The sequence below is a fragment of the Tupaia chinensis genome, unplaced genomic scaffold (assembly GCF_000334495.1).
Source record: "Tupaia chinensis unplaced genomic scaffold, TupChi_1.0 Scaffold149011_1, whole genome shotgun sequence".
In the NCBI taxonomy this organism is placed as follows: Eukaryota; Metazoa; Chordata; class Mammalia; order Scandentia; family Tupaiidae; genus Tupaia; species Tupaia belangeri.
This window is the reverse complement of record NW_006208857.1, coordinates 136,780-151,238: the sequence shown is the minus strand read 5'-3', so window position 1 is coordinate 151,238 and position 14,459 is coordinate 136,780. Positions and strand designations below refer to the sequence as shown.

At 52.5% G+C, this 14,459-nt stretch overlaps 1 protein-coding gene across 1 annotated transcript in view; it reads left to right on the top strand.

Moving 5' to 3' along the window:
* Positions 1 to 14,459, top strand: part of CLSTN3 (calsyntenin 3) — a 33,477-nt gene that overhangs the window by 3,616 nt on the left and 15,402 nt on the right. Inside the window, exons 3-13 of the mRNA XM_006170773.3 lie at positions 1 to 76; positions 492 to 687; positions 1,865 to 2,073; positions 2,340 to 2,489; positions 2,660 to 2,845; positions 3,231 to 3,512; positions 4,228 to 4,340; positions 7,727 to 7,889; positions 8,501 to 8,557; positions 9,319 to 9,476; positions 9,608 to 9,756. Coding sequence (XP_006170835.1) covers positions 1 to 76; positions 492 to 687; positions 1,865 to 2,073; positions 2,340 to 2,489; positions 2,660 to 2,845; positions 3,231 to 3,512; positions 4,228 to 4,340; positions 7,727 to 7,889; positions 8,501 to 8,557; positions 9,319 to 9,476; positions 9,608 to 9,756 — 1,739 coding nt within the window. The remainder of the gene's footprint in view (positions 77 to 491; positions 688 to 1,864; positions 2,074 to 2,339; positions 2,490 to 2,659; positions 2,846 to 3,230; positions 3,513 to 4,227; positions 4,341 to 7,726; positions 7,890 to 8,500; positions 8,558 to 9,318; positions 9,477 to 9,607; positions 9,757 to 14,459) is intronic.

Below are 14,459 nucleotides of genomic sequence, written 5' to 3'. Positions count from 1 at the left end.
ATGGAGAATGACAACCCCGCCCTGCTGACCCCTCCGCTCTTCGCTCTGGACAAGGATGCCCCCCTGCGCTACGCAGGTGATTAGAGTTGGGGGATGAGAGGCAGGCTAGGACAGAGGAGAGCGGGCGAGGAGGCAGAGGGCAAGGGAGAGAGAGGAGGTCCTGGGCCTGGGGAGCAATGAGCAGGTGGGGAGGAGGCCTTGAGAAAGTCGAGAAGTGGGCTCCAGGAGGGGAGTGGGCTACGCCGAAGACTGGAGACCGAGCAAAGGGAGCGGGCAGGCAGGGGCTGAACACGTCACGGTTTTGCCAGGTGTCTGGCCTGGTGGCGCTGTGAGGTTGCTGCTCAGAGCAGCTTGGACTGGATTTGTGTGTTTGATAACTAAAGGGTTTTGGGTGGCGAGGCCGAGCTGCAGCCCTAGCTGGGGAGGCTGGGGGTTGGGGGAGAGATTCAGCAGGTGGAGCGGCACCTCACTTCTTCCCTTCCTTGGGCCAGGCGAGATCTGCGGCTTCCGGCTCCATGGCTCTGGGGTGCCCTTTGAGGCTGTGATCCTGGACAAGGCAACAGGGGAAGGGCTGATCCGGGCCAAGGAGCCAGTGGACTGCGAGGCCCAGAAGGAGCACACCTTCACCATCCAGGCCTATGACTGCGGCGAGGGCCCCGACGGGGCCAACACCAAGAAGTCTCACAAGTGAGGAGGCCCCGTCCCTGCCCCTGCTGCAGGGCCCTCCTCCCTGACCCAAGCCCCTCATCATCCTCTGTCCATGCCCACATCGACAATCCACCCCCAAACCCCACTGTTCATAGGACTTAGAGCCTTCATTCAAGGTGACAGAAACGGAGCTCAGTAGGGCTTGACCCTGGCTCTGCCTCCCAGGACCGTGGGCGGCTTAGGTTCTGGGCCAGCTTTGCCTTGTCTGTGCAATGGAGGTAGGGTGATGCCCACCCCTCCGGCTGCTGCAAAGGTCCGAGGAGACGGTTTGTGTAAACAGCGGGCACCGCAGTGCTTGCCACACTAGAAGGGCTCTGTCCGTGGAGTTTTGATGAGGAGGAGAGCGGGGAGGGAGAGGATGAATACAGCACATGTCCACGCTCCCTCCAGCTGCCCCCTCCAGTCACCTGCAGTGTCCACCGCACACATAACTCATGGCACACACGCCCAGCTCCAGGTGAGAGTGGGCAGTGCATGTTTATGGCGTGGAGGAGGCAGGGGTCTGGGCACCTCCATCTGTTCTCAGCTAGAAAAGTGGGCAGTCAGGATTCCTGGGCCACTAGGGATAAAATGACTCCAGTTCCCATTTGGAGATAGGATCCTTGCCTCTGGGCCCTGGGAGGCTGGCTCAGGGCTCGGCATGGAGGGCCTGGACTCAGGTCTGCTGGCCCTGATGGGTGCGTGAGTAGGGAGGGCCCTCACGCGCACACAGTTCACGCATGTGCCTGGAAGGCAGCACACAGCTCACCGTGCACTCAGATGTCAGGCGCTTTGTGGCTTTAGTACAAGGGCCTTCCTTTTTTATGGCTGGCTTCAATCTGGCTTTTACTCTGCCTCTTCCTGGTGACCCCACTGGATCTGGCTGCGGTGAGGAGAGACCTGCTGGAGTTTCCGTCTTACTCCTCGTCTATAGCATTCTATGTCGAAGGTGGCAAAATCAGCTCCGGGTATCCCTGGGGCTCGTTCCCATCTCTCACATCAGTCACCTTGTCCTTGTGTCCTCTCCCTTGGGCCGCCCACCTCTGGCTGGTGCCCTGCAATGGGGGCGATGATGTGGACGCCCCAGGCTCCGACTCCATCTGCATCCCTCCCGGGCCTCTCAGTGTATTGGGCTGGCTGACGCGTCCTCCCCCCGCTCCTGCTCTGGTGCACGTAGGGCCACCGTGCATGTGCGGGTCAACGATGTGAACGAGTTCGCCCCGGTGTTTGTGGAGCGGCTGTACCGCGCAGCAGTGACGGAGGGGAAGCTGTATGATCGCATCCTGCGGGTGGAAGCCATCGACGGAGACTGCTCGCCCCAGTACAGCCAGATATGCTACTACGAGATCCTCACGCCCAACACCCCCTTCCTCATCGACAATGACGGTGAGGCTACCCCCCGCCCGGCTGCCTGGCTCCCCAGCTCTTGTGTACCTGCACCCCTCAGGACGACTCGGGGCTGCGTGCTCCACATCTGCCCGTTAGACCCTCATTCACCCTCCTTCCCCCATGCAGAGCCTTTCTGGCCCACACACCTTCTGCCCAGCTCCCTGCTGCCTGGCGAGCTCAGTAACCCTCCCCTTGGTCCGCTGGGCCTTCTCGGGTTCTCCTGACTCCGTCTGCCCTCCCTGCCACCCCCTCAATGTTCCCAGGGAACATCGAGAACACAGAGAAGTTGCAGTACAGCGGCGAGAAGCTCTACAAGTTCACGGTGACGGCCTACGACTGCGGGAAGAAGCGGGCGGCAGATGATGCCGAGGTGGAGATCCAGGTGAAGCCCACCTGCAAACCCAGCTGGCAAGGTGAGGCGCTCAGCTCTGTGCCCCACCTTGGGAACCGTCTCGCACCTCGCTCGCTGTCCCTCCTTCTGACGATCATAGCACCAGGCTAGGGGTTAGGCGATATGCAGGGGCAGGCTTGCAGCTCTCTGCCCTGGCGGGGCCCCATTGCCCTCTCCATCTCACCCCTGCAGGCTGGAACAAAAGGATCGAATACGCACCCGGTGCTGGGAGTTTGGCCTTGTTCCCTGGTATCCGCCTGGAGACTTGTGACGAGCCGCTCTGGAACATTCAGGCCACTATAGAGCTACAGACCAGCCACGTGGCCAAGGGCTGTGACCGTGACAACTACTCAGAGCGGGCGCTGCGGAAACTCTGTGGTGCGTGTGGGGAGGTGGTGCCTCCACTCAGCCCGTCCCTTCCCGCCCAGCCTCTGCCCCTTTCCTAGGAATCTGCCCTACATCCTCTGGCCCTCCACCGGTGTGTGTACCCACAGGGGCTGTGGCACGTGGTTAGCTCTGTGGCCCAAAGAGGCACAACTGTAGCCCCAGACGGTCCCTGGATCCATTATGGGACGGTGGTTAGGATAGGAGGAGGAGGAGCTGGGCCGAGGGGAGGCCCATCCCTCTCTCGTCTTTGGAAAGGCACAGAGGTGGTGAGATGGCCTGGAGGGAACACAATTTTCCCAGTCACCTTTCCTTGCCTCTGTCCCATTCCCCATCCACTGCCTCTCAGCTCTGATGCTCGTGCCTCCTGGGCCCACAGGTGCTGCTACTGGGGAGGTGGACCTGCTGCCCATGCCTGGCCCCAGTGCCAACTGGACCGCGGGGCTCTCAGTGCACTACAGCCAGGACAGCAGCCTGATCTACTGGTTCAACGGCACCCAGGCTGTACAGGTGCCCCTTGGGGGCACAGCCGGGCTGGGCTCGGGGCCCCAGGACAGCCTCAGTGACCACTTTACCCTGTCCTTCTGGATGAAGCATGGCGTGACTCCCAACAAGGGCAAGAAGGAAGAGGAGACCATCGTGTGTAACACCGTCCAGAATGGTGAGCCTCCCCTCAGGGCCCTGGCCTGAGAGTGGGGAACCGGCGTCTTGTCCCTCCTCTGTCCCTGTCTGGTGTGTGACTGTGGACAGGTCACTTCCCTCTCTTTACTGGAGAGATGCCAGTACATCTTTGAATTGCTGTGATCCCTCCCCACTGTGACATCCCGAGATCCTACTGCTCTGAGCGCAAGGGGACTCCTTGTGGCCGTTCAGCCCCCCTGTACCCCACTCTGTAGTAGGCAGCCCATGTCCACCCCCTTGACGCCTCCATTGCAGTGGGAAAGTCTGGGTTATGGCGTGGCCCAGGCTTTCTCTCCCAACATTATCTCGTCCTCCTACCCTAAGGGTTCATTGGCCCCATCATCCCTCACTGCAGCGACACACCCCTCCGGGAGGCCTCTGCCATGACTCGCTCTTCCTTTCTAGCCCTTCCTTGACCTCATCTCTCTTGACCTGTGCTGTGTGTATTAGCCAAAGGGCTTGTAAAGAGCCAGGTGGGAGTGGGCTGGCCAGTGTCCCCTGCAGCCAACCAGAGTGCCCGAGACGCCCTCGCTATCACTCGGGCTAGCGTGTGTGAGAGAGTGCACACCAGAAAAGGAGGGAGTGAGGAGCACACGGGAAGGGGTAAAAGCAGCCAGCCTTCGCTCCTTCCTGCTGCTCTGACTTGCTCTTGCCTCGGGCCCTATGCCTGACTCTGTCTCACCCTCTCCCTTCAGAGGACGGCTTCTCTCACTACTCACTGACTGTCCATGGCTGCAGAATTGCCTTCCTCTACTGGCCCCTGCTTGAGAGTGCCCGCCCAGTCAAGTTCCTCTGGAAGCTAGAGCAGGTGAGGTTGGTGCCAGGCTCTGGGGAGGGTTGGGGAAGGAGGACTCAAGGGCAGGGGTTGGCATTTTCCGATTTGCCCCCTGCCCTTCTTTCACTGTCCACTTTAGTCCCTGAGCAGTCAACTGCCAGGTTTTCTTCTATTTTCCTAAGGCTCATCTCCTCCAGGAAGTACTTCTGTATTAAAAGGAAATAGGGGGACCAGCAGATGGCGTAATGGCTATGTTGCTGGACTCTCACGGTTCGAGTCCCAGACCTGGTGCCTTAAACTCACACTGGGTACATGTGTGTGTGCCCAAGATCCCGAGAGGAGAATGGAGGAGAAGGGATTGTGGCATGGCCATCCCCCCTGGGGGTGATTTCTCACTTTCTGTCTCTCCGTTTCTCTCTGTCTTTCTGGCGAGCGCACGTACCTTATAGCAAAAACCTCTCCCCGCCACCAAAAACAAAAATAAAGGAAATAGGAAGGAGTCAGCAGGTGGTGTGGTAGTTAAGGCCCTGGACTCCCACATAGCCAACCATGGTCTGAGTCCCAGACCTGGCGGCTTGAAAATCATGCCAGGCATGTGTGCGTGAGGGTCCGAAATCCCAAGAGGAGATTGGAGGAGAAGGGACTGTGGGTGGCCATGCTCTCTTGAGAGTGATTTCTCGCTTTCCCTCTCTGTCTGCCTCCAGCAAGCACACGCATCCTATGGCCAAACCCCAAAAAGATAGGAACTAAAAGGAAACAGCAAATTTCTACAAGCACCAAACCCAACCGTCTTTCTCCTCTTGTTTTATCTCCTCTCTTTTGTATTGGAACCTTAGCAAACTCCTGGGCAGTTAGTGTTGTAATCAAGAAAATAAGCAATTCTGAGATGCATAGACTAGGTCTGAGCTCTGTCAGGGAAACTTGCTAGCCATGAAATCTTGGTTAATATGTATAAACGTCATTTTTAAACGTACGAAATAAGAATAAAAAGAATACTACATCCCAGGGCCATTGGCAGATTAAATGATGTATTGGTAATAGACCTTTATAGACCAGAAAACACACTGTACGTGTCAATTCTCACTATGATTGTCCTTACGTAATTATGAGGGATAAATAAAAATAGACCAAAAACACCCCAAAAAGGTTAAAATCCTTCTTGAGCCAGTAGGAACAGCCTCTTTTTTCATCCTCCAAGCTGACTACAAGGCTCATGAAGATTAATCTGTGCTTCTGTCCCCTTCTAGTTCTCTTGAAAGCCCTGGTGGAGTGGCTGCGTAAGCTCGGATCTAATCTAAGAGAGGAGATGGGGATTGAGAAAGAAGCATGGAACCCTAGGGAGCTCACAGACTGGGAAACCGAGCTCTGCCTACGAGAGCTTCTGCTGTCTGTGGCACCCTTTGCAGGAGACAGTCTGTCATTTGCCACTTCTTGGTCTCGCTTCCATTTTTTTTTAAAAGAACTTTTACATTTAATTTTATTTATTTATTCATTTATTTTATTTTAATTTGACTGGGGAGGGGGGGAGAGAGGGAGAGAGAGAGAGAGAGAGCGAGCGAGCGAGCTGCCAGGGCCAGAATGCGGAACGTGCTCAGCCCTGTGGGAGTCCAGTGCCTAAATCGGAGCCTAACCACCACACCACCTGCCGGCCCCTCTTCCATGTTTTAGTCCTGGCAGCATGGCCCTTAGCTTTTCTCCTTAATTCACCCTTATTTATTAAAACAGTCTGTTAAATACTAGTTTTTTGTCATGCTGCTGGGCTCTGAGGATACAGTGGAGTGTAAACTAGAACAAAATCTTGTTCTCGTAGAGCTTACATGTAAGGTGAGGAGATAGATTTATTTATTTTTAAAAAATGAAGACCAGGCCTTGCCACATTGCAGTTCTTCCTAGCCGCCCAGCGGGGATACAGGTGCACACCACACCTGGCTCTATTTGAGACAAGGTCTCGTTATGTTGTCCAGACCAGCCTCAGGCCAGGAGTAAGTGTTACTGCTCTCAGGAATGGTTATAGTTTTAAAGGTTTACCTGAGTAGTGGGATTTGAGGTAACAGCTTGGTTGCCTGATAGATTGTGGACAAGGGTGTTGTTATTTGAGCTGGTTAGGTAGCAATTCCCAATTCTCATATTCCAAGGAGATAGATTTGCAAAAAGTAAATAGACATATAAAAATTATAAATGATAATAAAGGCTCTGAAAGAAACAAATAAGCGACTGCAGTAGAGAATGGGTGAAAGTGAGAAAATGGGAACTCACCTTAGAGCAGATGTTCTGGGAAAGCCTGAGCAAGGTGAAATCTAAGCTTAGTCCCAGAGGGTGGGAAGTACTTGGCCATGGGAAGAGAGGCACAGGGGAGAGCAGATGCAAAGTCCCCGAGGAAGGGAAGAGCTCTGTGTGTATCACGCATGGAGAGAAGGCCAGCAAGGTTGAGGTACGGCGATCCAGGGGACACTCGGAGATGAGACTGGAGAGACGGGCAGCAAACCAGATGTACAATGGGCTTTGTCGGCTGGGCCGAGTGTGGATTTTATCCTATCAAAAATGGGAAGGCTTTTCTGAAGGACTTACAACAGTCATGATTAGAATCAGATTTACATTCTAAGAAGATTCTCTTACAACTATGGGGAAGATTGAAGAGATATCGGAGTGGAAGTCACATTTGTGACAGTCCACAGGCAAGTGGTTGAGGATTTGACTGAGGTGTGGCCATGGAGGTGCACAGAAACCCAAGGCATCGAGTGCCTTCAGATGAACTGGATATGGAGGACAAGGGGAAGGGAAGGATTAAATATGTCCTAGGCCATATGCTGGAGCAACTAGGTGGATTTATACCGCTCAGAGAAAACGGGGAGTTGGGGAGGGGTATAGACTTCCATCTTACAGAGCCTAGCATCCTGAAGAGAGTCCTTGGCTGAAGTTGTAGACTTTGGAGTTATCCACATAAACATGGGATCTGGACCCATGGGCAAAAATGGGGTAATCCCCAGGAAGAGCACATAGAGAGGAAAGGCAAGGGGATCTAAATCCGAGCCTTGATGAACTCCAGCATTTGGAAGCTGATAAGGCAGAGAACTCTACTCCCCTTTCCTCTGACCATTCTTCATTCCCTTCTTGGCCGAGCCCATGAGAAACTGCAAAGAGAAGGAATGTTTGTTTTGTGGTTACTGTTGGGCTAGAAACTGCCAGGAGTGTGACTACTCTCAGGAATGGTTATAGTTTTAGTTTACCTGAACAGTGGCATTTGAGGTAGTAGGTTGGTTGCCTGATGGATTGTGGACAAGTGTGTTATTCTTTGAGCTGGTTAGGCAGCAATTCCCAGTTCCCTGTGCCCCATCTCCCTGGAGATGGGGCAACATCTGGGGCTAGTTCCCTGAAGGGAAGTAAACTGAGGAGTTCTTGCCCTTGCCCTACTCCCACAGGTCTGTGATGATGAGTGGCACCACTATGCTCTGAACCTCGAGTTCCCCACAGTCACACTCTATGCTGATGGCATCTCCTTCGACCCTGCCCTCATCCACGACAATGGCCTCATCCACCCACCCCGAAGAGAACCAGCTCTCATGATTGGAGCCTGCTGGACTGGTAGGTCCCTGGAACCTCTCAATGAAGACTCCAGTGTCTTAGGATTGGGGTACTCTGGTGAGGGGCAACAGAGCTCAACTTTGGGGCTAGCTGAGCCTACCCCATACATCTCCCTGTAGTTGGGCACAGGGACTCTGAAAGATCCCTAGTGGGAAACCAGAGCCTTCCCTAACTTTCATCCAATCATCAGATCATCACCTTTGACTAGAAATTTCCTTTCTGGGAGTCCCCAGAATCTTTTTCTGTAACTTTAGCCAGTTCCCATTTTGTTCTATCATAGTAATGATCATTTTTCATAGCCCACTGTCCTTCTGGAAGATACTAACCCTTCAGAGAGTCATCAATCTTTCCACTGTTAAGGCATTTCTGTAATTTTTTTTTCTTTTTGGGATCTTGTTTGTATATGTGTGTCTGTCTGCACCAGATCCCTTGTGTTTTCTCAATAACATATTGGGGGTTTGTCTTTATCAGAGATTGGGATTTGACAAAAGAAAGGCTAGGACTCATTTGAGGGGTTGCAAGTCCCACATGGGCAAGGAAGACATCTCATTCCTCTTGACTGATCTGTCCACCCAACCCTGAGCTCACTGTCACTTATTTTTTGTCCCCAGAGGAGAAGAACAAAGAAAAAGAGAAAGGAGGAGACAACAGTACAGACACCACACAAGGTACCCTGCGTGTAAGACCAGAGACTAGAAAGCTCACATTGCCTGTTTGGTGCACCCTCTGGTACCTCAAATCCCATCTAACCTGGCTAGTTACTACTTCCCAGCCAACGGGGGCAGAGCCTCCCAGACACATAGCAAGAAGGGTCTCTTGGGAGCGGTAGTTTGGATGGATTCTGGGCATCCCTTGCTGCCTATGGAATGCAGTGAAGAGGTCTCTGCTGGCTTTGGGCATCCCTTGCTGCCTATGGAATGCAGTGAAGAGGTCTCTGCTGGCTTTCCACTTAGCACAAAAGAGGTGGCAGGAGTCAGATGGCAGGAGGGGAAGAACTGGGCACCTGTGAAGTTCACACACATTCATCCTGGCCCCCTGCATGTCACTGTAAAGATGGCCTCTATTGGACCCTCAGCCTTTTCCTCCTGTCTCTCCTCTTTCCTTTTTTTGGTCCTAGTTACCTTCTTTTTCTCCTCCTGGAAGCTTTTCTTATTTCTGTTGTTGTGATCTGCATCCCACCCTCACCCCCTACCCCTACCCCCTACTTTATCTGTCTCCTTTGCTCTCACTTCTCCCTTCTACCACTGCCCCTTCTCTTCCTCACCTCTCTTACCTTTCATGTCTGTTCTTTCTTTCTTTCACGTCCACATGTCTACTTTGTGCTTCTTCCTCACATCTATGCTTTCTCTCTCTCTTGCCCCTTTCTCTCAGCCCCCTGTCCTTCTTCCATCCTCTCACCACCCACCCTACCCCTGTGTTCCTGCCCTAGGAGACCCCTTGCCGATCCACCACTACTTCCATGGCTACCTGGCTGGTTTCAGCGTGCGCTCAGGTCGCCTGGAGAGCCGTGAGGTCATCGAGTGCCTCTATGCATGTCGGGAGGGGCTGGACTATAGAGATTTCGAGAGCCTGGGCAAAGGCATGAAGGTATAGCCCTTCTCCCACCCTCTCTTTCCTAGCATGCCCCCTGGCCCTCGCCTTGCCCCACCTCTCCACCTATGCTCCTATCCTCCTGCCTCTTAGTTCCGCTCTCAGCTGTGTCTGTGTCTGGGGCCCAGGTCCACGTGAACCCCTCGCAGTCCCTGCTCACCCTGGAGGGGGATGATGTGGAGACCTTCAACCATGCGCTACAGCATGTGGCTTACATGAACACTCTGCGCTTTGCCACGCCCGGCGTCAGACCCCTGCGCCTCACCACTGCTGTCAAGTGAGTGTTGGGTGGGCGGGCAGCCAGAGAGCAGAGCTGGTCAGTGTCACAGCCCCGAAACCTCAGATGCCATCAAGATCGAGGCATGCCCCCAACCCCCCCATTTTATGGGCGGGGAGATTGGGTCCCTACAGAGGACAGCTGAGCTCTGAATGTCACATGCTAATGTTGGCAGAAGAGCCTAGACTCCTATTCCCCAGCAACTGTCTTAGTACTTGTCCCGCTAAGCCATACTTTCAGGATTTGGGGGTTTGATATTCTCCGTGCCTTTATGCTGAAATGTAAAGTGAGACAGAGAGGACTAGAGGGCCTGGCATTAATTCTGACTCAGTTCTAATTGCCTGGGTGACCTTGGGCAAATAGTGCGTTCTAGTTGCTTTGCTTCTTTTAATCTTGCTTCACCAAGCTCTTGCAATGCCAAACATGAGGACTGAAGTCTTGGCAATCTATGGTCCCAGGCCAAATCGGGCCTACTGCTCATTTTTGTAAATAAAGATTTATTGGGACAGCCATGCATTCATTGGCCCACTGTTTTAGGGTGCTTTCATACTACGGTGGGAGAACTGAGTGCTTGCAACAGGGACTGGGTGGCCCCAGAAGCTGAGAATACTCACTGTCTGTTCCTTCACAAAACAAGTTGCTGATCTCTGAATTTTCAGCAAACAATGATGACTTCTTGGAAGGAAAGAGTTGTAGATTATTTCAGGTTTTAAGTATATATTGTATTTTTAAAAGTACAAATTAAGGGGCCAGCAGGTAGCATAGTGTTTGGGGCACTGGACTCCTATGTAGTCGACCGTGGTTCAAGTCCTGGACCTGGCAGCTTGAAACTCACACTGGGAGCATGTACATGCATGCACAGAATCCCGAGAGGAGAATGGAGGAGAAGGGATGGCGGCATGGCCATCCCCCCGGGAGGTGATTTCTCACTTTCTGTCTCTCTGTCTCTAACTTTCTGGCAAGCACACACATCCTGTAGCAAAAATCTCTCTCTCTCTCAAAAAAAGAAAAGGCAGATTAATTGAAAGGCAATGAAAACATCATAGTTAAGGACACAGTGTCTAGGGCTTCTTAGCTTTTAGCGTCGCGGAGATGCCGTAAAGCAGCAGTCAAGTTGTTATGAGAACTGGATGAGGTAATCCGGATTGAAAGCCTCTCAGATCGCCTATTCTGTAAATGTCAGCTCTTGTTACATAAAGGTATTTTCATCCCTTATTATGCTTCATGGGGCAGTGTTTGGGAGCTACTGCCACCTAGTGAGGGGTTACCAGCCAAGATTCCAGTTCTCTGTTTTCACTGCCAGTCTTCCCTGCTCTGCTTCAGTTTCTCCATGAACGGTATGAAGATAAACATCTCTGATTTGTCCCTGTCCTGCGAGGGGTGGGTTCAGAATGGCGAGGGCTCTGAGCCCCAGGTGGCTGGGCTTGATGATCAGGCTTCACAGTTCAGGCTCCGTGAGGCCAGGCAGTGGCTTCCTGAGTGCGGCTGCTGACCCCAGTGTGGTCCTGCTGTGAAGAGGCAGGTCTAGGGCAGCTGAGGCCCGGTGGGCAGAGATGAGAGCTGAGTATGCACCCACCATGCTCTAGCTGAGCCCCAGGTGTTAAGGAGCTGCCGTCTAGTCATGGAGGTCTCGATCCCTCAGAAACCGAGGAGCTATCCTGTCTGTTCTCAGGAGTGATGTCAGAACAGAGGGCTTGGTGTGGGCTCTGCGAGGGGAGAGGCCGGTGGAAGGAGCTCACGTTGTCTTTGTTGGCTGGCTCGTTTGAATTCCTCCTGCCTCTTTCACGTACAGGCTAGAGGCTTATCCAAAGGTTTGAATCCTAGGCTTCAAGGAAAGTGCTTCATTTTATTTTTTAAAAGAATTATTTATTTTATTTTATTTGTTATTATTATTATTATTGTTATTATTTTTTGTTTGACCAGACAGAGACAGAGAGAAGGAAAAGTGAAAAAGCAAGTTGTGGGACCAGCAGTTAGCGTAATGGCTATGTCGCTGGACTCCCATGTAGTCAACTGCGGTTCAAGTCCCGGACCCGGTGGCTTAAACTCACGCCGGGCGCATGTGCGTGTGTGCCCAAGATCCCAAGAGGAGACTGGAGAACGGATTTCGGCGTGGACATTCCCCCTAGGGGGTGATTTCTCGCTTTCTGTTTCTCTGTCTTTCTGGAGAGCACATGTGCCCTGTAACAAAAACCTCTCCAAAAAAATAAAAAGCAAGCCGCCAGATCCGAGACACAAACTGTGGTTGGCCTTGTGGAAGTCCAGCACCTTAACTGCACCACCTGCCACCCCTCCCCTTTTTTAATAGGGTTAAGAAAGTGAGCTGTCATTTCTCCATTTCTAGGGCTGTCACATAGTAGGTCTACCCTAAGATTGTGGGAGTGTGCGTGCGTGTGCGTGTGCACATGTGTGTAATAGAGGAGACAGTTCCCCCGCAGTCCCTGCCTTTCTCTCGCGCATATCCTTGCACCCTGGCTTCTAATTTTCAGTCCTATAATCTCTGGTTTTCCCTAGTCTTTTTTTAAAAATCTCTTTCTTGGAAAGCCCATCCGTTCACGGCATTACCCCGTGACAGATGGCTACCACATCTTTTTTCTAGCTTTGTCCTCTTCCCACAGCTTGGAATTTCTACCTGCTCGCTGTAACCTCTGTCTAGAAGTTGTGCCAGTATCTCAGCTAAACGAGCTAAGGCTGACGTAATCGACCTCGATGCCTTCCCCGAGCTCCCTTTCTGTAACTGGCCATCTCTGTCCTTGCACTCACCCAGGCTTGGGACCTCCGAGTCATCTTGTTTCCTCTCTGCCTTTGACCTGCACACCCCGGCAGTTGCCAGGTCACCTGGATCCTGCCTCTGCTGGGGGGCTGGGATCTGTGCCCTTTCGCCTTTCTGCTACTGCTGCTCCAGCCCAGGCTTTGCTTCCCTCTGCCCTGAACTCAGCACGCCTCCTAACCAGAAGACTGCTCATTGCAGTGGGGAGGGCTCTGGGAACCTGCGCTCCCATCAAAGCCAGAGGCTTTGATCTGGGGCTGTCTGGGTGGCAGTCCAGATTGTCACAGGCCCCACTCTGTGGCACAGGAACTCAGCAAGCCATGGGCGCCTGTAACCAGGGCTCTGAGCTCGCCATACCTGCAGAGGTTATGCCTTCTCTGTTCGGCTCCAGCAGTCAAGCTGGGCATGCTAGCAACACTAATAATTACACCCTCTCGGAGAAGTCATTTCAGTTAGCATGAGCAAGGGGATCAGAACCTTTGCTCCTGAGTACTATTAATAACTGCCTGGGACCAGCAGTTACAGTAATGGCTATGTCGCTGGACTCCCATGTAGTTGACCGCAGTTCAAGTTCCGGACCCGGTGGCTTAAACTCACGCCGGGCATGTGTACGTGCGTTTCCAAGATCCTGAGAGGAGAATGGAGGAGAAGGGATTGTGGTGTGGCCATCCCCCCTGGGAGGTGATTTCTCGCTTTTTGTATCTCTCTCTCTTTCTGGTGAGTGCACACGCCCTATAGCAAAAAAACTCTCAAAAAAAATTTTTTTTCTTTTTGTGTGTGTACGTATGTGAGGATGAGAGAGAGAAGGATGAGCACCCTCCACAGGGATGGTCATACCAGGACCTCCCCTCCAATCCGAAAGTCATAGGATCTTGGGCACTTGCATGCATACCCACTGTGTTTCAGCCTGACTGGACCAGGAGTTTGAAACACAGTCACTGTGTGCGATCCAGGTTCTTTTGAGCGTTATCCCTGCACCACAGAGCTGGCCCTAGATGAGGGCCTTCTATTTATTTAATTTAATTAATTAAATGTTTGCCATGTGGAAGGCACGTGCTCGCCAGAGAAGAGGTGGGGGGAAGTGAGAAATCACTCCCGAGGAGGGAATGACCATGCTGCAGTCCGTTCTCTTAGGAGTTTGGGCATGCACACACAGGCTCCTAGAATGATTTTCAAGCCACTGGGTCTGGGACGCGAACTGCAGTCAGCCCTGTGGGAATCCAGTGACTTAACCACCACACCACTTGCTGGCCCAGAGGAGCTTCTTTATAAGCAAATTTTCTGGTGCAAATCTAGGCCCTAAATGGTGGCCGTGGTTTAATGGCAAGATCAGTAACCTTGGCATGAGAATGGGCTTAAGCCTGGCTCTGATGCATATCTCTTGTGAGGCCTAGATGCTTGATGGAAGAGCATTGGTTTCTTATCTTTATTGTATAGCATTGATATAAGGGTGTAATGAAATAATATGGGCAAAGTGCTTCATCCATAGCATTCAGCAAGTGCTATGCAATTGAGAGATGGTGTTACAGTCGGCAAAGGGTCGGGCTGGAGGTGATCCTAGGAGCATAGTTCCGGAGCAGCTGTGCTGTTTGGGTCAGCTTGCCTTGCTGAACCCTCCTGGTGCCCAGATCAGTCTGGCTTCATGGCACTGTTTCCGGGGTGCACAGTGGTCAGGTGAGCTGACCTACCAAAGCGTGTTTCTCTAGGGACCAGCAGGTGTTGTGGTGGTTAAGGTGCTGGACTCCCACACGGCTGTCCAGAGTTCGAGTCCTGGACCTGGTGGCTTGCTTTCTCACTTTCCCTCTCTCTTTTTCTGGAGAACACATGTGCCCTGTAGCAAATAAAAAATAATAATGATAAAGAAAATTAAATAAATAATTCTTTTTGTCTTTTTTGGAGAGGTTTTTGCTATAGGGCGCGTGCGTGCACTTGC